At 40.6% G+C, this 20582-nt stretch overlaps 4 protein-coding genes across 8 annotated transcripts in view; 3 read left to right on the top strand and 1 right to left on the bottom strand.

Moving 5' to 3' along the window:
• cadm2b (cell adhesion molecule 2b) overlaps window positions 1-2469 on the top strand; it is a 62157-nt gene extending 59688 nt beyond the window's left edge. For both annotated transcript variants that reach the window (XM_029844095.1, XM_003968669.3), the window contains one exon: window positions 56-2469. In XM_029844095.1, the coding sequence (XP_029699955.1) occupies window positions 56-174 (119 nt within the window). In that variant the 3' untranslated portion in view covers window positions 175-2469. The remainder of the gene's footprint in view (window positions 1-55) is intronic.
• Window positions 2470-7543: 5074 nt separating this feature from the next.
• rwdd2b (RWD domain containing 2B) lies at window positions 7544-9372 on the bottom strand. 2 transcript variants are annotated; one of them, XM_011608650.2, is made up of 5 exons: window positions 9167-9372; window positions 8815-8955; window positions 8661-8728; window positions 7912-8271; window positions 7544-7834 (listed from the first exon to the last, which is right to left on the bottom strand). In XM_011608650.2, exons 1-5 carry the CDS (start codon window positions 9230-9232, stop codon window positions 7579-7581), a joined length of 891 nt encoding a protein of 296 aa, XP_011606952.2. In that variant the 5' UTR covers window positions 9233-9372; the 3' UTR covers window positions 7544-7578. The 2 variants fall into 2 exon arrangements, with proteins under 2 accessions (XP_011606952.2, XP_003968719.2); XM_003968670.3 differs by having other exon boundaries at window positions 8815-9366.
• Window positions 9373-9651: 279 nt separating this feature from the next.
• On the top strand, window positions 9652-14869 carry usp16 (ubiquitin specific peptidase 16). Of its 3 annotated transcripts, none has more exons than XM_011608652.2 (18): window positions 9652-9714; window positions 10068-10127; window positions 10219-10409; window positions 10481-10584; window positions 10684-10796; window positions 10892-11097; window positions 11183-11275; window positions 11390-11520; window positions 11633-11720; window positions 12085-12166; window positions 12418-12509; window positions 12592-12645; window positions 12729-12887; window positions 13000-13654; window positions 13748-13839; window positions 13962-14048; window positions 14137-14284; window positions 14351-14869. In XM_011608652.2, exons 2-18 carry the CDS (start codon window positions 10070-10072, stop codon window positions 14470-14472), a joined length of 2475 nt encoding a protein of 824 aa, XP_011606954.2. In that variant the 5' UTR covers window positions 9652-9714; window positions 10068-10069; the 3' UTR covers window positions 14473-14869. The 3 variants fall into 3 exon arrangements, with proteins under 3 accessions (XP_011606954.2, XP_011606953.2, XP_011606955.2); XM_011608651.2 differs by having other exon boundaries at window positions 9666-9898; XM_011608653.2 differs by having other exon boundaries at window positions 9666-9898; window positions 14354-14869.
• A 264-nt stretch (window positions 14870-15133) lies between these two features.
• On the top strand, window positions 15134-19495 carry LOC101071445 (transcription regulator protein BACH1-like). Its single transcript, XM_003968672.3, has 5 exons — window positions 15134-15270; window positions 16020-16231; window positions 16336-17496; window positions 17582-17788; window positions 17907-19495. Exons 1-5 carry the CDS (start codon window positions 15264-15266, stop codon window positions 18279-18281), a joined length of 1962 nt encoding a protein of 653 aa, XP_003968721.2. The 5' UTR covers window positions 15134-15263; the 3' UTR covers window positions 18282-19495.
• Window positions 19496-20582: the final 1087 nt, after the last annotated feature.

Raw genomic sequence — 20582 nt, forward strand, 5'->3', positions numbered from 1 at the left:
TCTGTCTGTCTGTCTGTCTGTCTGTCTGTCTGTCTGTCTGTCTGTCTGTCTGCAGGCACCTATCTAACTCATGAGGCCAAAGGGGCAGAGGACGCCCCGGATGCGGACACAGCCATCATCAATGCCGAGGGGAACCACATGCATGCAGAGGAAAAGAAAGAGTATTTCATTTAGGGTTTTTGTCTTTTGTGTCATGAAATCTTTTGACTTTTTGACAGCAGAAATGCAATTTTAAACTGCCTCAGTGTTACTACAGTACATGACCTGGTTTCCTTCTCTCCTGGTCTGTTTGTCTTCATCTTTAGGCCCCTTCGAGCCTCTTGCTGAAAACAGTGCACTTCTTTTGAACTCACGCTAAACCCTATTCATTCCAATGTTTCACGTTTATGGGCCAAATTGTTCGCTTTTTTTCTATTTTATCACTTGCAATAACATTTTCCTCTTCTTTCCGTATTGTTCTATAGCTTTTGCAGACTTTTTTCAAGTTCAGAAATGAAGAGATATACTCAAACCAAATGGACAGTGAATCTTTCCTTACTGTTCTGCTTTCTGAACATAGAAACAATTGCTTTCTTTGCCCCCCCACCCCCCATTACTTGAAAATGATTCTTTTAAACTGGGCATTATTGCAGTAAATTTAATTGTGATTGTGAGTGGAGAAACGTGCAACTGCTGTATCTTAACACTAAATCAGATTTGTAAACGTGTAAAAAATAATAGCACTGTCGAAGAGGAACATATGTCATGATGAGTGCTTGTAAACAGACCGGCAAATTTTACTGATGCGGAGATGTCCATATGGCTGTTTTGTTCAGTCTCTGTCCTTTTATTATTCAGGCTTTTTTTATTTTAAATGTTATTTCAGAGGCAGATGTGAAACACTGCACGTGTGGCGTGTGATGATAGCAGGGTCGTCCCCTTCCCGCTAAACCAAGGAAAACCACCTGGAATACTATGGTTATCCTGTTTGGACAATTTCATAATAAGGCATTAATTAATTAATTGATTACAGCCACAGCGGTAAAGACAAATGTCCACATCACTTATGAGATTTTGATTTGGAAATCTTTAGACGCATGCAGCTCAGCCTCTGCACAGATGTCAACATGGGGAATTGTTGCCATTTTTTACCTTTTTGATCACGCAGTCTTACAGTTTTAGAGATACGTTTACAAATCTGATGACACACAAAAAAATTAAAGAACAGAATCAATAAACAGATCTGGAATGTTGCCATAGTCTTTACCCTATCATAGCCATATTGCACATTATCCATAAAACACACGATGTTACAAAACTAGCAGCACAATCTCTGTCATTCCTGGTCAAAGGAACACCTTTTTAACATTGTGTGTTGTATATTACCACCTCTATGTTTTCTCAGCTTTCAGTCATATTGGTAAACCTGTACCAGTGAACGCGAAGGTAGAAAATTAAAGCACAAAGTCTGAGGACTAACATGGAAGGGAAGAAAACATCAGCTGTTTATTGTCTCAGGATTCAACCCGGAGTCTAGATGACGATGTTGTCCAAGAGGTAATGGAGCTATTGTACACTTCCTGATATAATCATTGATAAGAGAAGTTCATTTCAGGTCGCGATCGATGTTTGATCTTAACTGACTGGGACATTGTGGGGGTCCATTATTTATGTTCACTTGTGTTGGGTAACTATGCTTCGTGTGTGGATATTGCTGTAACATACTTTGCTAAAGTGAATGTTGGTGAACATTGTGGAATCATTTGTTTCCTGAAACGTTGCAATTTGTATATTGAAAATGCAGTATTTAAATTATTCCACAAGCTTTATTATATGTACTTGTTTTCCTATTTGGAGACGTTGTTTTGCCAGATGGCGTGTAAATAATGTATCAATTATTCAATTTCAGAAAAACGAGACACTGGGAAAAGCCTTTATTCTACATGCATTACATGTTAATGTAATTATTTTCACATTATATTTTTTAAACAGGGATCGTAATGAATTGTTGAAAATTGAGGGAAAAGGTCTAAATCGGCGTTTTATTATTATTATTATTATTATTATTGATTTTGACTACTACACTATGTTAACTGATATTAGTGCTGTTACTGAAGTAGTTGTCTGACATTAACTTCTCCATTGGTCAACTCTGTTGTCATTAAAAGAAAAGAAAAAACAATAAAAGGATCACCATTATGGCCTTTGAGTTTGCTGCAAACAATACTAATGACATGTTGAGGCATTGGTTAATCAGACACCCCTTCAATGTAAATAGTCACTCAGAGACATTGAACCTCGTTGCCAATGCTCACACATGTTCTTTAGTTAGTTGAGAATGATGCTATAAATAACTCATTTTGTACAGTTTTAATTGCTGTAATTTATTTGCTTTTTATGGGGACGTGTGAGGTCTTTTTTTCCCCTTCTGTATTGATATTCATTTTTCAACTATGCCACTGAAAAAAATAAAGAATTGAAGAGATAAAAGAGAAGAAGTGTGCAATAACTTCAAAAATGCTTCTGCTGTGGTTATGTTTATGCTCTGCCACGGCCCCTGTTGTCAGAATCAGAAAATCTATATCGAAACAGCGAATAGGTTCCGTGAAAGTGTCCAAAACTGTAATAAAACCAAACTCTCAGAGAGTTGATGGATTTGACAAGCAATGATGTTCATAAATAAGTTTGCATCTGTCTCCTGATACAGGACAAAAAGGAAGTAACCAATTTCTTTCACAGAGGAGCCACAGTTGATTTAATGACACGATCGCAATATCATCACACAGGATATGTGACAAGGTCACAAAAACAGCCTCTGAGAGTTACATTTAATGAGAGCAAATGTTGCTTTTAACACTGCTATTTGCAAACTGCCCCCTCCTTTGAAGCCCATTATTGATAAATCAAGTGATGAACATATATAATGGCAGCATGTAGATAAATGAGTTCATACATCCCAACATCCTTAAAGGAAGCAGACCGCGTTCCAGGACTGGCATTAGGAGCCATTATGATCGTCCATCCTTCAGCTTCCATTGACCTTGAGCATAATGTTGCTTCCCAGCAGACTAATGTTGCTATTATCTCCACAATCTCCAGCCACAATGTCCAGGCAGCCATCTGCTTGCGTTACACAGTGCCTTCCCCCCCGTCACTTCATCGTCAATACACCCCAAACTAGCTCCAATGATCTTCAGCTCCTAAAGACTAGCTGAATCTAGATGTGCTGAAGATTTTGGGTTTGTTTTTTGTTCTTGTTGTCTTTAACATGCTCTGGCTGCTACAACAATGCCTCCACCACACTAACAGGGGACTGCAGGGCATGATTGTTAGATGTGTTTTGCATAATCATATTTGGGGAGATTAAACAGATCGCTCAGACTTCCACTCATGACAGGAGCGAGTGGAAGTTCCAATGAGTCAAATGATCCAGAACCAAGAACATGAGCTTGTTTATCCTTGCGGATGCATCACTGTGCTGTTAGTCCAGACAAATAGGTGCAGTCAGGCCCGTGCCCGCTGCACGGTGGCCCCCCTTTTGGGAGGCAGCAGCTTGGCTCTTCTAAACAGGCCACACGCAGGTTCATGGATTGATGACTGAAACACAGTTAATATGTTCAAAGCGCATTCATCCTCACTGACTCACATCCTCTGTGCTGCAGCCTGCCCTGGGGATGTCTGTTTGATACCCCATTTATCCTCTATTTTATTTTTCAATGCGATTATATCCAACTTTTATTTACCTGACAGAATTTGTAAATGTGCAGGCCCAAGGGGATAACATCAAGGGAAGCCTGGTCGTCAAAATTCCTCGAGGGGGGCAGGTACCTGTGGCATAAAGTATGCAAGAAATAGCATGCCATATGTTTTGATTTGCACACTTGAGTTTCTTGCACAGAACTCACCAGAGACTTAATTAAAGTCGAGCTATTTGCCAGTGAAAGACAGCTGTTCCTCGGTTAAAAAGATATCAGTATAATTTTCTGTTTTCTTTGCATTTAGAATAACAATAATCGAGACTATTTGGTGTACAAAAATCAGAGTGTATGATGTCAAAAACAGACTTAGAACTACTTCTTCTAAAATAATTCTGATTTTTATTTAAAACACAGAAGTGACCATTAGCTTATAAGATAAGACAAGATATATAAGACACACGCTCATAAATGGATGCATGATTCTCTAGTAAATATGTAGACAATAGACTACCATTATATGTATAAAACACATCACTACACTGCAAAAGATTGTAAATGAGCCCTGCTGGTTTTTCATGGAAATGACTGTGGATAACAACAGAGTATTAATGTGTAAAAGCTGTATTTCAAAGCCTCCGACAAGCAGCCTTCAGTATGCCGGCTGTGTGAGTGTGGGTGGACATTCGCTACTGCACCAGCTTGCTCTGACCAAGGTTGTGCTCTTCCTACTCTAGACCTCTTTTTATTATTATTATTATTTTGACACCCAGTAGAGAGATCACGTCAGGTTTATTTGCCCATAGTTAAAAACGGCATCAAGCATCGCGCCCGATGACACAGCGCACGATTATAAATATAATTAGACAGATAGATATCTGACAGATGTTACAGCTCTGGCATGTTTCTTGGACCATAATGGATTAATACATCATATTTGTGTAATTTTAGGCATTTGTTTAGACCAGAAAGATTATGTTCTTATCTAAATCGAGGCGCTTTCCAGCACCAAGCATGCTTGTATGTTGCTGGGAGAGTGAGGGGACTGTGTGAGACAACTGAATAAACAGAACATGTGTCATTTCGCCCTATTTAGTATTCATGTGGCATATAGAAATAGAAGAGTGGACCTTGAGAGGTCACAAGGAGAGAAAGTCCAGAATCCTAAAGAACTGCCGGGCCAAATTTGTGCATTCCACTTGAAGACACAGTTGATCGTTTCTTGTGACAGCTCTGATAATCAAATTTACTTTGGCTGCGATTGGAAACACATCAGCAGACTGACGCAATATGTAAGCAAGTATGTTGGTTGTCAGGGGAGATCTACGGGACTGATCATGAGATGAAAACTGAGCTTCAAGCAGGAAATATCAAGGAATATCTTATACATTCAGGTTAGTTTATCAAGGAATTGCCATCAGCTTGCTAATATGCCCCAGATCGTAATGGAAGGACACATTAGACAAAAATGTCACACAAAAACATGATTAATTCACTTAATTCTCCTAATATAAAACAATAATGTTTAAATTAGCTGGCTCTGTGAAGGAGTGCCAGCTATTAAGATGATGAAATCCCTGCGTGGTAATACCGCACCGAGACGTTCAAAAATAATTCAATTATATGCATCACCAGTTCAATAGACCTGGAGAATTGGGTTATTGTCTAAAATGAAGAAAAAGAAGGAGAAAATGCCAATAAATCATCTGTAAAGGAAGTTTAGTATGAAATGCTTCTTACAAAGTTGCCAAAAAGGGCTTTAAAAAGAAGAGCGATTGTCGCATTTACATATTTACTGAGGTATTTACTCTGCCCTTCGTGAAAATATAGACAACTTCTACACACTACTTTGAAATCAATGCTCAAGATGATGTATTGAAAATGGGATGCCTTGGCTTTTTATTTGTGGCAAGGCATTGGGGATTTTTAGTCCACTCTCCAAAATAATGTTGTAATAGTCCTCAGCCTTGGTGCTGTTTTAGGTTTTTGCTCGGGCCTACAGTCCACATGTCGAAGTTGTTTTTTCCAGCAGTAAAATACAGTAAAGAGCACAACAGCCAGTTACTCCACCACCAAAGCCAACTAATAGGAAACAGTCCACATGGTCAATAGTTACAAAGCCTCTTTTCCTTCACCACAAATCCAAAACTCCGGCGAAACAGAGGAGATAAAATCTTCTTTGCTGCTCTGAAATTCATCTCAGTAGCTTTCACTGATAAACACAACTGTTATTCACAATTCTGTTGCCTGAAATGCCAGTGTAACCCATCCCACACCCTGTTCAGGCTGCGCACATCAATACAAGGGAATGGAAAAGGCGTTGCTTTGATTATCGTTGGTCAAAATCAAATGACAGTTTTTAAAAAAACACAAACACACTCACTCACACACACATATACTGTACATATACGCGGTCCCAGTGGAAATAAAGGACTTGTAAACAGACTGCTACCTTTGTACAGAAATGTGAAATGTTGCTTTCTAAAAGACTGCCTGAAAAGAAAAATGTGGGAGCCAAAGCATGCCTTTGTTTTGCCAGCTAGCAGAATATTGGTGATGCTTTTGCGCAGCTTGTTATAAAGCTTGGTGACTGTTGCAATGGAAACGGAAACAAGGGAGCAAAAACTGTGAGTCTCAAGGTCTGTGAAGCCAAGAGTGCAAACGTGTAAATGTGGGAACCAGGTTCCCCACAAATATACAGTAGACTAGTCTGATCCAGAGCCATCAGAGGTCTAACTGGTGTAATTATCCACTCTAAGGGCAAACTGTCCGTAATACCAGGAGAAGCTTTACAGGAAAGCACCAACACTAAAACTGCCACTTTACCGGGGGGAAAGAAGAAAGATGGCCTGTAAATAATCATCATGGAAAGGTGTGCATCTGTTCATTGGGTGCAAAAAGCTAAAGAATATTTTCCACATGCAGAAATGTGCCCTTTATTATGTCAGAAACCCACAGTGTGGTCAACACATTCGACTGGAGAAAATCAAAGAGCATAATAAACAGTGTGCTATTGTTTAACTCTCTGTACAATAATTCATCTAATTTGGGACTGGCAACAAACTCCTTAACAACCAAAACACACGGTTGCGTTTTAGCTTGGCAGATATACTGTATATATTTTTAAAATGTAACATTAGGCTGCCACCTGCGGGCCGATATAAGCTAAGCAAGTAAAATCCCTGCACATTCAGGGTTGTCTTTGACCATGTCTGCAGGCGGTGTAGATGGCTGTCATATCTTATTATGCTACAATAGTAAACACAAATCAACTAAATGTTCATAATGTTAGAAGTCAGGAAGCAAATAATTTTGGCTCAAATTTTTTATTTCACATTATTTAAAATACTCAGCAATGCATTTAAAAAAAACAACTTATTTCAATGTCAGCATTAAGCTGGTTTAAGCCTGAAATATATGGAGAAACAACACAGTTGCAACAGCGTTGAGTACCCACAGTTAAACATAAATGCAACCGCTGCTTTAATATGAGCTCTTCACTTAAAAGAGGCAAAATTAGCATATTGCTCATTACATTGTCCAGTCAGAGCTGGATTTGAGCCGTCTTTAATGCATCTTTAAAGCAGTGCTGCGCCTTTATTGAACAGAAGGATATAATCTGAAGCAAACACAGGGGTAATAAAATGACAGATGCACCTTAAATTATTCAGAAATGATTCTGTTTCAAGTATTTACCTATAATGGTTAAAACTCCGCTCTCCCGGGAGCAGAATCCTTTTTATTTTGTTTATTCAGCCAGGCACAAGGGAAATGTGTCACACTCATCCGGTGAAGTGTGTTTGCTTTAATGTAGGATCTGAACTGTCAATTTATGCAACTTGTTCATGACACAATAACAATCCAGTTTACCCAGTCAGAAGCAACAAACACTTAATATTTTTTATTACTGCCGCCCTTCGATGCCAAAATACATCTGAAAAACATCACAACACCCTTTCTCATTTAAAAATTGGTAGAGCTGCCCAAGGTCCATGTGATTTCCTCTGTTCCCGTGAGGGGCAAACACTGCCTCTTCAAAGCCAGTGAATTTTCGCAGGGAGTCTATACTTTCAACCACAGTACTGTCCTTGCCTTGGTGATCAAGAGGAATATCCTCTCTATGTCGGATCATGATCTTCTTCCACGTTAGGACCTTCACTCTGAAATGGAGAAAAGGCTTGAAAAAGCAGACCTCCTCTTATCACATCATTCTAAAAAATAAAGTAATTCAAAATACCTGGACCAGAAATCCTCGCAGGCAGACCGAGGGCCTTCCACACACACGATACCGGGCTTCCCAGGCATACTAAATCCCGAGAGACCCAGCTCCTTGGACCACTCCAAGATGTTCTTCCGTTTTACCTTGTTGTAGATGTGGTGACTGTAAATCCACAGGCGGCTAAACATTTCCCTTGGCTGTGGTGCAGGAGACTCTTTCTTAGGTGCTGATAAGCTCCTATTTGTAAAGAGCTGCAGGTTATCTTTCACCCACTCCAAAGCAGCAAGAACACACACGTCCCCCTGGCAGTTTTCCAAGAGGTAAGCGTTGAGTTCTGTGTGGAGCTGAGTTTGCTGGGCCCTGCTGAGACCAGTACACCTAGGGCATGAATAAAACATGCTGTGAAAAACCCTCAAACCAAGTTCATGGTCTTTTCCAACTGAAAATGTCTTGTTTTCAGCAAAAATATCAAAGGGAAATGTTGACTAAGTTTATTTGCGCTACGAAATCACGCAAAACATTTATGCCTGCAACATTAACGTATTCACAAGCAGGAATATTTTTGCACGAGTACCCGAAGCTTCCTATATGACAACAATCCAATTATTCATATGTTCGGGCCGCTAGATGGTCGTTGGGAGGTTTTTGAAATAAACTCTTGAGTCCCAAGTTATGTGGGAGTGGGCAGCGCTCCGCAGAGACCAGCCAAATGCATGAGGATGCGTCTTTTGACAATCGTTCCCAGTCCAAGGTGGACAGATGCTTACCGAACAGTAATTTCTGGCAACACATTGGGATATTCGGGTGGATAAGCACACGACAGAATGACATCCGTCTGTTGGAGCAAAGAACAGATTATTTTCCTTGTTTTATCGTACATACTGAAAGGACAGTAATTACAAGTTACAAATTACAAGTTACCCTCTCCATGCCTGCCGTGTCCATCCTTTGTTTAATAAGAAACTGAGGTCTGGATTGTGGAGGGGTGTCTGTTGACGCTGTACCTTCCACGTACTCCCTGAGCTCTGCGAGAGCCAGCTGGTCTGTCATATCCAGTTCCTCCTGGGTGGGAAACATGCTTGTCAGCAGCTCTATCTCTGCAAGTCGGGACTCTGCCCAGTCCAAGTTGGACATTTTGGTAGAGTAAAAGAATCCTGAGGTGAGCAGTCACTGCTTTAAAAGGCTTTCTGTCTCCATTCGGATTCAAAGACGTCTTTACTACTGTGCGCCAACATTTTCAAGTGGGCAACTAAATGTATAAAATGTTACTCACTATTCTAAAAAGAGTAGTTTCCAAAAACTTCTGGACACAGACTTTGACAGCACACTTGAAAATCATTAAACCTTTGTTTCCAGCCGGACAGCTTCCGGTGACGCACAGTTGAAAATATTGAATTGGGTACGTAAGTACTGTATAGACTTCTACGAGCTTTTTAGTTTATAGAGGATAAAGTAGTTTGGAGAGAAAACTCAAATAAATTTTTGGAAAAACCTGAAAAACTTTTCAGTAAAACTTTTTTGCATTTGTGAATATATAAAATTTAGCCAGTAGTATAAAAAGAACTTATATTATTTTCTTAGGGAAGCTTGAACGTTAAGAGAACCAAAATACAATAGTTTCCAACCAAAGTTCACAATTACATAATATATTTCCAATATGAAATTAGATAAATATAGCCACAGTCTCCGAGTAATTTGTTTAGCTGTAATGAGGCCAGAACGGACAGTGTAAAATTATGTTAAAAATTGTCCCAGCTCGGCATCTGTAGATAGCCGGAAGTGACGTGCCGAACAAAGGCGGAGTCTAGGTCAAGCCTCCGAGTATGTACTGACAATCGAGACTGTTTTAGTTTTGTTCCGATGCTATCTGTATTTTTAAGATTATGCTCTCTGACAAAATATACAGACTAGATTTGTCTGACAGTTTACAACTATAACCGTCGAAAACTAGAGCATGTACCACAAATGCTCCTGAAACAGTGAAGACTCCGGTCCGATTGTAACAGTAAGTTATCCGGCCATGAGGACTGCGATGAATCTCGGCTTTTTAGTAGTCGTTAGTATCTGGCAATGAGTGTTGTGGTGCAAAACTGTCTACGGGCATGTAACGTAGCCGTTGTGTCAATGTTGTTTCTGAATTCCATTCATTTAAACTCTGTGTTTTACATTTATAGAAATGGGGAAAAAACGAGGCAAGGACAAGAGCTGTAGGGAAGAGGACACGGACGTAATAGGTAGAATTTATCATATGATCATCAGTTATCTGGGCATATGGCAACGCATGGAATGTCTGGTGATGTTTACTGTAGATGTTCTTTTTTTCAGGTCCATCGTGCAGACACATCAAAAAGGGAACAGACCAAGCTCTCCTCAAGAAACTCTCTGGAAATTCAAAATGGACAAGTTGCCAGGATTGCAAGGATGAAGAAAATAAAGAAAATAACTGTATGGAACAAGACTGTGAAGAAGAGCAAGAAACACCAGCCATATGGATGTGCTTGAAATGTGGACATAGTGTGAGTTTTCTTAAATATTTCATCCATCTGTGTACTAAGGTTTCTAAAGGAGCAGATTTATTTTGAACCAGGGTTGTGGCCGAAATTCTGACAACCAGCATGCCATCAAACACTATGAAACTCCACATTCAGATCCGCACTGTTTGGTGATCAGTTTGGACAACTGGAGTGTGTGGTGAGTGTATGTCCTGTGTGTATTACCCACTGATGCTGGGGACTTTATAAATTAGAAATGCATATTTATATATATTGTCATTTTTTGCAACACATCCAGGTGTTACATATGTAATGATGAAGTTTACTACTCTGGAACAGGACATTTGGCTCAGCTTGTTGATAACCTCAAAAAACAAGCCTCTTTATATACTCCAAACACTGCACGGAAAGGTGGGTCCCATTGTTTTATTTTGTATGTTGTTTTTTTTTTGGCAAATTAAAATACAAGTAATGTTGTAATGCCCATTATTACTATAATTCTGTAGATGTGAAGGAGGAAACCAGCTCGAAGGAAGCTGGCCAGAACACGGAGGATCATGGAGATACTGCAGGCAAAGACAAAAAAATAAACCCCAAGAAAGAAAGTATGAAGAAATCCCAAACATACGGGACACCTGACGACAGCAGTGGTATCTCAGTAAAGGGCTTGAGCAACTTAGGAAACACGTGTTTCTTTAATGCGGTCATTCAAGTAAGAGTTGGTTTTGCATAATTCTTTGTTGTGCAATATTGTCAAAACTTGGATAGGTATTCATTGTGGTCATTGTCCTTTTCAGAACCTCTCACAAACACAGTTGTTACGTCAGAGGATCAACGCAGTGATAAAGGAGACAAGTCTCAACATTGAACCTGTTGCCTGCCCAAAGCTGGTGTGTTTATCTTAAAATATCAACTTTTCTCCTTTTTTTTTCACTAAACCGGTTCTCAGAATTATATTGTAAATCACATTGAAATGGATTTTATGAATTCTGTTGCAATTATAGGATCCTCTTGAAGTTCAGTTGGACAAGCCTGGACCTTTGACTTTTGCTATGTGTCAGCTACTAAATGAGATCCAAGATTCCAAAAAGAGTGTAGCAACGCCACAAGAGTTGTTCACACAAGTTTGTAGAAAGTGAGTGCAACTACAAGTTGGGGTTAACCTAACATCTTAAGATGTTTTTAGCTGTACTTCCTCTTTTCTAAAATGCTTGGACCATCATGCCTTTGCTTGGTTTGTGTTGAAGGGCTGCCAGGTTCAAAGGGTTTCAGCAACAAGATAGCCAAGAGCTGTTGCGCTATTTGCTGGATGGAATGCGTGCTGAGGAGATCAAGGTATGCATTTAATTTATTTTGATTTTATTTACTTTCGAAAAAACTCATTTGCGGTACTTGGTAATTTCTCTGCAAATTACTCTTTACCTTAAATTTATACTTAATAACCTTGTAACCTTGTCATTTAACTACCGGTAGTTTATAATTAACCCTTTTTTAATATACCTATTGTACCTCTTAACACTTAACATGGATCATTTTGACAGTCTCAATCTGCAGCTTGAAACAAAGGGAGTTGTGATGTATTCTGTGATGTATGCTTTATAATATAAAGCATACATCACAAAAGAGTTTCAAGGTTATAAAGTTTATATCCTTGGAACTCTTTTGGAGTTAGCTTTTTGTTGTCTTTTTGTCTCAACAGAGAGTTAATTTGGGAATAGAGGAGGCACTGAAGGAATCAAAAAAAAGCAACGATGAAGAACAGCTAAAAAAAACTCTCAAAGGTACGTATCAAGGCAGTACATCAGGTAGTCTGTGTTATTTGTATAGAAAAAACTGCATAGGTTATTGGTCAACATTGCTAAATTTGTCTGGTATTTTCACCCTCATCATTCTCTGAAAGTCCAAATTAGCAATACTTACTAAATTGGAGTAGATATGGCCGTACCTTTACATTATAATGATGAATAACTATTATCTTATTTTTGCTTACTTTAAAGATTATAGCCTTCTAACGTCATAGTTCTAATTTCAGAGTATGAGAAAAACGGACTACCAAAAAATCTTGTTGACTATGTGTTTGGTGGGGAACTAACCAGCACTATAATGTGTCAACAGTGTAAAACGGTGTGTACATTTGATTCACATTAAAGCTAATCATTTGTTGATGTTGACGTGGAACTAAATGGCCTCTGCTCTGTTTATACAGGTGTCTGTCATCACTGAGATGTTTTTGGATCTTTCCCTCCCTGTTTCCGACGAGGTGAAACCTCACTTTTTTTCCAAAGGGACATATTCTTTATTCCCTTGTTTGTGAGCATGTCCCATTGTAATTACATCTTATAGGCATACAGAAAGAAGAATCAAAAAAAGGGACCAAAGGCCTTTGAGTCGACTCATAGTGACAAAAGCAGTCCCGCTTCACACAATGAAGATGACGTTGCTACGCCTGGAAGCAAGTACCAGCAGAAGAAAGCAAAGAAGCAGGCAAAGAAACAAGCAAAGGTAAACTCAATGTACGGATTTTTTTAAATTGTTATTGAATGGCTTGTGGGTTTTCTTTTATGCCAACTAATAGTTTCTTTTTTGGTCTTTGTTGCCATGTCATTGACTGCAGCACCAAAAGAGACAACAGAAACTTGAGGGCAGAGTCACTTTGGAGAGTCTCCCATCTCTAAGCCACCCAGAGAGCAGTCAAACGGATTTTACAACAGATGGTAATAACGAGGAAAATCAAGACAATGAGCAATCCAGAGACGGCTCACTCTGTGAAGGAAACCCAATCAGTATGTCTGAGCAAGAACTTGAAGGTTTCGACACCCACCAGGCCATAAAAGAGCAGGATGACGATTCCATTATTGATGGTGACTCAGCAACACCATCCATTAATCGTTTCGCCATCTTATCGGAGGATCAACAGACAGAAGATGTCACCAGTGGTGATGGCAAAATGGATGTATATGACGGAGGAGAGGATGATCTGGTCAACAAAATGGAAAAAGTAACTGTGGATGATGCCATTATAGAAGACCATGATGCTTTGGAATGGGCTCAAGTGGTTGAAGATGAGCCAAAAGAAGTTAAAGAGTACACTGTGGTCAACCAGGATCCCAAACTGGCCTTCCACACATTCGGCACCAGGACAGCTCCAGAAAAGCAGGAGTGTTCCGTGCAGTCCTGCCTTTTTCAGTTCACAGAAGTGGAGACCCTCACCGAGAAGAACAGTCTGCTTTGTGTTACCTGCACTAAACAGCAGCCTGACAAAGGCAAAGGTTCGAGACTTTTCGTTCAGTATGGTATTGCTGATCTTTGATGTGTTTTTGTTCATCACATCTCTTACTTGAGTATTTTTGTTGTCATTTTAGGTTCAAAAAATGTCTACACCGATGCCTTGAAGCAAATGCTGATTTCATCACTGCCACCAGTGCTTACCCTTCATTTGAAAAGATTTCAACAGGTACAGTTAGTGATTTGATCAATATTTATGTACATTTGATATAATATAGTGCTTCTTTATTTACTTATGGTACAGCACTGCAGACTTTCTGTCAGTTGGGTCATTTTTGTTTTTTCTTCTAGAATGGATACAGCATTTGTAAGGTAAATCGGCACGTCCAGTTCCCCCTAATACTGGATCTAGCTCCCTTTTGTGGGGTTAAATGCAAGGTAAATGTTTTGACAGTCTCAAAGTAATTGTTATGTTATGCGTAATGATAGTTTAATCCATTTCAATGCTTCAAAAATCTTAATACAGAATGTGGCTGATGGAGAACCTCAGATTTTGTACAGTCTGTACGGCATCGTAGTGCACAGTGGAACCATGAGGTCGGGACATTACACAGCATATGTAAAAGTTCGGCCAGAGGGCCCAAAACTTGCATCTAATGGGCTTGCAGGACAAGGTAAGCAAATTTTGGCAAGCCAGTGAAACAGATTTTTGCAGACGTCTTACTCACATTTTCTGTTAGCAGATGCTGAGTCGCCTAGAGGAAAATGGTTCCACATCAGCGACACACACGTTCAGCCTGTGAGCGAAAGTAATGTCCAGAGTTGTCAAGCTTATCTCCTCTTCTACGAAAGGGTCGTGTAATTAAACAACTCGTCACAACTCAGGAAAATGTAATAAACTGCTGCTGCATCATCTCCAAACTATGAAGAGACCTGGATCAAGGACCAAGTGTGGCCTTTACAAACTGGACAATGTTTAACTTCCCCTCCCCAAAGAGTCAATTGAACTTTTTGTCTCACCCTTCCTTTCAGGGAGGGCAGAAGGTTCTAGGGTGGCTTATTAAAGAAACCAGAAACAGAAATGAGATGGTTTTTAAGAAAATAAAAAGCGTTTTAAATTGAGTATTTCAAATACTGACTGATACAAACATTGCAAGGAGTGCAATGGGAACCAAAAAATATATATAATTGCCGGTGCATTTATGCAAAAAGTTATAACATAATTGTTAAATTTGTAGAATAAAAGTATTTTAATTTTTTCCCGTCTATTTTCAATCAGTGGAATTCTTTTAACGGTATATCGGACCAATTTATTTATCCTTTGACTGAGCATGCGCGGTTAGTAAGTTTTCAGCCGGTCGTGAAAAAGTCACATGATAAGAGGATACTTTTTTGACGGCAACAGTAAGGCCCGCCCACTTGCCCTCTGATTGGCTAACATTATGTAATTGTATCCAATCCGCGCCCAGGTAATCTAACTCGCCCAATAGGGTTATTGACGAGTAGCCAATCACAGGCACGGTATGGTGGGTGATTCCGTCGCCATCACGGGCAAAGTAATTTTGCCTTTTCGTCCACAACACTGACAGTGTCGGGACTAGATCAGAACCGTCTGTGTTCGATTGTCATCTATGGCAGCGTTACCATGCTAATATGGCAGGTCGGTGATTATTTGGCGCATTCAAACGACTAACGACGCTTTGAGAGTTTAGATCACAGCCACACAAAACCATCGTTCGATACAGTAACTACATCAGCTGCTAACGCCAACCTTATGGCCTAACTGTATTCCTTTATATTTGAAGAGCATCGCCTTTTCTCATGGTGCTGTCTGACGTCTTTTATTAAAATGTTGTTCCTTATTTATAACGAAACATCTGTGAACTAACTAATCTTGCCCGAGTCCAGATGCCTAAACATCATGAATCAGCATTTTAAAGTTGTTGGCGAAGTTGAGCTTTTAGCTTAAGCAGTCGCTTGCTAAGTATGTAGTCTCTTGTTTTACATTTAAAACTCGTCAGTAATTTAATTCGAGTAAAATTAGTTTACACGTAACTTACTGAAGAGCAGTGGCGCAAGTTGCGAACAGTAGATGGGTTGTACTCATTTATTTCATATTTGTTTTACGTTCATTTACAAACCCCGATCTACAGTATACACACGTAATTACGTCCTTATGTTTCTCTTTATGTTGTTATTACTCCGTTGGTATATATCAGAATCAGAATATATACCAGCAACACAAAAAGTGTGTTTACGTGACAGGATTTTTCTATGACGCTATAAAAGCAAATACTTTCTAGTATTTTAAGTATGTATTTTAGTATGCAGTCCAGCCAAGTCTTTGCAACAATTTTGACACAATACTGTGAATTTAATGGTTTGTGTTCTGTTTCTCTTGCACGTCAGTATTCACCTTTCAGTCTGCAGGGCACTGCGTGCACCTTCTCCAGTGTCTGAATGACCAGAGGCAGCAGGACGTCCTGTGTGATGTGACTATAGAAGTGGGAAACGCCACTTTTAGAGCCCATCGTTCTGTCCTGGCTTCCTGCAGTGACTATTTCCACCACAGGGTTACCAGTGTCACCAGTCACAATGCCACCATCACCTTGTCTGAAGAGGTTGGTGCTCTATTATTGTTATTGCCTTGTAAGGTGATGCCATTCGTTATGTCACTGAAGCTTCTATTGTTTACATGTAATTTATTATTTCCTTTCCCCCCCAGGTCACTGTTGAGGGCTTTGAACCTTTGCTTCAATTTGCTTACACATCCAAGTTGACATTCACCAAAGAAAACATTCATGCCATTTGCAAAAGTGCTGAGTTTTTAGGGTTTAATAACTTGGAGTCAGCATGCTTTGACTTCCTCATCCCAAAGTTTTCTGAAGGCAGAGAAAAGTCACAGGAAGTCAGGCGCAGGCCCTGCTGTCACAATCTGGCTTCTCGAACAAATGTCGACTACAGTGTCGAGAGCAGCCAGCCGAAATCGTCCGGGTCCAGCAACTCCGTGCCTTCAAGAGATGAAGAACACACAGACTTTCCATCGCAATGTCCTCAAAGTACACCCGACCAGTTCAAGAGCAGGGAGGAACACCTCTCTTTGGAGACCTGTGGCCCACAAATGGCCACCTTATCTCTGGAGTTATCGGGAAGTGACATGTACCCCGTGTTGCCTTTAGCAAGCCACGATGTGAACAAAGCAGATCATTCCGCTCCCTTCTGTGAAAGAGCCCTTCTAGAAATAGGCGACGTGTGTAATCAAAGTGAATTGAGTTTGGCTGACTGTGACCTGTCCTGTGATTTGTCACCATCAGAGGATATGAATCCATCAGAACTCGAGTCAGAAAGCAGCGATGTAAAACAAACCGTCGAGACTCTCGGCGCCGAAACCACCTACAACTCTGGTCCGTGTTTAGCCGACACGTCGGGAGCTGGGACGTGCAGCGGGCCGCTGGGGCAAAATGAGGTTGACGTCGAACAGAGAATTAAAGGTGAACATTCAGAGCCCACAATAGGTGCTGGCAGGCACAAAGACAGGCTTGTGGAAAGGAGCAGTGTGGAGAGGGAGGTGGCGGAACACCTCGCTAAGGGATTTTGGTCCGACTCGCGTCCACCTCAGGCTCATGCACTCGCGCTAGAACCTACAGACCAAAGCAACCTGGACAAAGCGTCAGACTTCCATTGGCTTAAGCAGCTTGACCTGAGCTCCAGTGTTGGAGACTGTCCCTTCCTCAAGGACCTTGAGACAAACGATGACCCAGTTTCCCGCGCCGAGAGCCTGTCCCACTCGGAGAAGAGTCCCTGTATGTCTTCACTCAACTCCGGGGATGACTCGGAGCTTGACACGGATGGAGACGCCGAAGCCAACAAAAAAAGGGCGGAAGAGGTCACCGCAACACACAAAAGAAACTCGGCTACTGATTTTAATACCTGGAAAAACTCATCAGACTGATGAATTCTGCCCTCCACAGATACAGCTCCCGTTCCCAGTGGAGCAGATCTCCGTGCTGACCCGGAGTGCCTTCCAGCAGCTTTTGAAACACAATCATCTGACTCACGATCAGCTGGAGTTTGTCCACGACGTCCGGCGCCGAAGTAAAAACCGCGTTGCCGCGCAGCGCTGTCGAAAAAGGAAACTTGAAGGGATCCATCAGCTACAGTGTGAAATCAAAAGATTAGTAAGTTTCCCATGTCGCATTACACGTTTTATTTACATCGTAAGCTGCTACTCAGTCCCACTGGGAAGTGTGTGTCGTGTTTTTAGCTGATTTCTCTTTGTTCCTGTTGCCTCTGCAGACCAGTGAGAAAGAGCATCTGTTGAGGGAGCAAACCGAACTGGAGCGAAACCTGGAGCAGATCCGGTACAGCCTGTGCGAGTTCTGCAAGACTGTGAGCGTTGAGTCCGCCTCCGGTCAGGACCACTTACAGTCCCTCACCCAGCTCTCACAATCCACCTCGTCCAACGGTCTCGTGGGCAAATATGAGGCGACGCAGCTCTCTAATGTGACGCTGGATTCTTCCGCTTGCGACTTAAGCAAGCTACCTGCAGCTTCAAATGAAACCGATGTATCGGAGGCCGAGCCACAGACAGAGGAGTCTGTTTCTGAACAAAGCTGCCCTGATCCCATGTCCCTCCTCAAAGACTGTTTGGACATGGACAATATACTGTAATTTCCTCCCTCACATGCGGGTTTTCCTCTGTATTTTACCGAAGGACTCTTGGCCGATGTTGTAATCCTAAAGTGAAACCAGACTTCCCCTCGCTGTATTTCTATTATGCATCTAACCCACATCCAGTATTTCAGGTTTTGACAATTTATACAGTTTTTTTTGGACAATCGCATTTCCTTTCATAAATTAGCCGCGGACTTATTATTGAAATTGGGTTTGTTTTTTCTCAGGGAAACACACAACACGGATCTCACACACACACTCACACTGTTCTTCAAGAGTTTACACAGAATTCTGTTTGTTTGCTTTTATATAATCAGTCCAGGTTATTCAGATCAATACTATAAGTCCCACCATTACGCCGTTGTCGGTCACGTATGCAATAGTTTGAAACATGAGAAAGTGTTATGGTTAGCTTGCTGGAGACATTTTAAATGTCTTAAATGAATGCAAGTGCAAACTTTAAATGGATTTTAGGACTATTACTGTCCTTATGCAGATTGTGTCTTATGCATTAGTATACAATGACTACAAGGGTCTCTTACTTTTTATTGTCTCTTGCACTGGGCACATTAAGCCGGGACGCTGAATTGGTGGAATGTCTTATGTTTATGTCTGGCTGTATGTTAAAGATTATTTACTCTAGCAGTGATCATAGAATCATGTTTTCTATTCAGTCACTGTCACATGAATGCTTTATTTCCTGAGGCTCTGTACAATACCCCCTTTGGCCAATAGGTGGAAGCACATTTCTGCTACAATCTTATACCTTAAAATTAAACGCAAACACTGAAAATGCATAGAATATAATATCTTAGAATTTGAGTCAGTAATAAATACATTGCATGGAGGTTGTTGGAGGCCAGCCTGGCACAACACTTAAAAGTGAATCAACATTGATACTCAAACTAAGGATAGTATAGTTTAAATTTCGTCCAAATGATTCTGTAATCTCCAAGGATTAGGAAAACTCAAATGAAGCTGTTGTATCGCTGCTGATATCAATGTGATCGACAGTTCAGAAAACTTGGGTGGAACCGTGTTGTGGGCTCCGTCATGTCACCCAATGGCAGTATTCATTTATTCATTTTGTCCTACATTTGAAATGAATGATTTAGACCTCCGTACACACAATCCATGTCCACGCGTGCGGACAGTTAGCAAAATCCATGAGTGCGCAGTTTCATTAAAAAAAAAAAGAAGTCATGGTCAAACTTGTCACAGACTGTTTTTTTATTATTATTATTATTATGGATTATAAATTAGGATTAAATATTTGGGTAATTGGAACCGAACTCAACCCCATTTGAAGTGAAAGTCACCAAAAAACAACCTGCAACTTCCATCGTCACACGTTACCACGACGATACGACCGTAAACCCAACAGGCGGCGTTGCGGTTGAAGATCAGAGGGATTAGATGATGAAAACGCCACAGGAATGAGGTGTCACATGCTGCTGTAACACACAATTTTGATTCCTTCATGTGTAGAAAAGGGAAATTGTGGTGTTTTTTGTATTTGCGTCCTGGGAAACAGTTGTCTCCTGATGTTGCTTCTTCCATGTACAATTTGGAATCGTAGCGCATTGTAGTGTAAAATGTAAGATTATCTGCTCTTGCAGAGGAACTTGATTTGAGGGGGAAGCAGCTGCGCGACATGGCAAGGTCAGTGGCCCATAATCCGTGGCCTCATTCATGCAAGATTAAAAACCTGCTCTGAGTTCTGATTAAGAACGCAGGGATAGAAGATTAAAGGCCAGCAAACAAAATGAAAGCAGTTAAAACCCAATCCTGGAATTCATCAGAATACCAAAACCTTAAACTGTCATTACAACGTGAGATTAATCCAAAAGCCCCACTTGAACGCTGCATCAGTCTTCATAATTTCGGTTACAGATGCTGTATTTCCTGCCACCTAAAACATCCTTCATTTTTTAATTTTTAGGTGTCATTTGTCTTCCCTCTCACAATAACCAACATCACCTTTCACCTATAAGTCCATGTATTGATCCACGTTTCATACTGATGCTCATCCTCCACCCGTATATGGGCTGTTGGTACTAATTAGGAAATGGGAGAATTATAGCCACCCCAGATGGAACTTGGGGTCAGGAGGTTATGACCTTGCAACTGCATACATGTGAATGTTTAAATCTCATTTTCACTGCGCTGTTAAGATTAATTGTGTCAACGGCGACGGGCTTATGTCAACCAGGACGATAGAAGACCCGAGCTTTAGGCAGCACATCCCTGGTTTCCATCCATCGTTTTAAAATGGCTGCATTTACTGTATCACTGACG

This window comes from Takifugu rubripes, chromosome 11 (genome assembly GCF_901000725.2).
Source record: "Takifugu rubripes chromosome 11, fTakRub1.2, whole genome shotgun sequence".
NCBI lineage: Eukaryota > Metazoa > Chordata > Actinopteri > Tetraodontiformes > Tetraodontidae > Takifugu > Takifugu rubripes.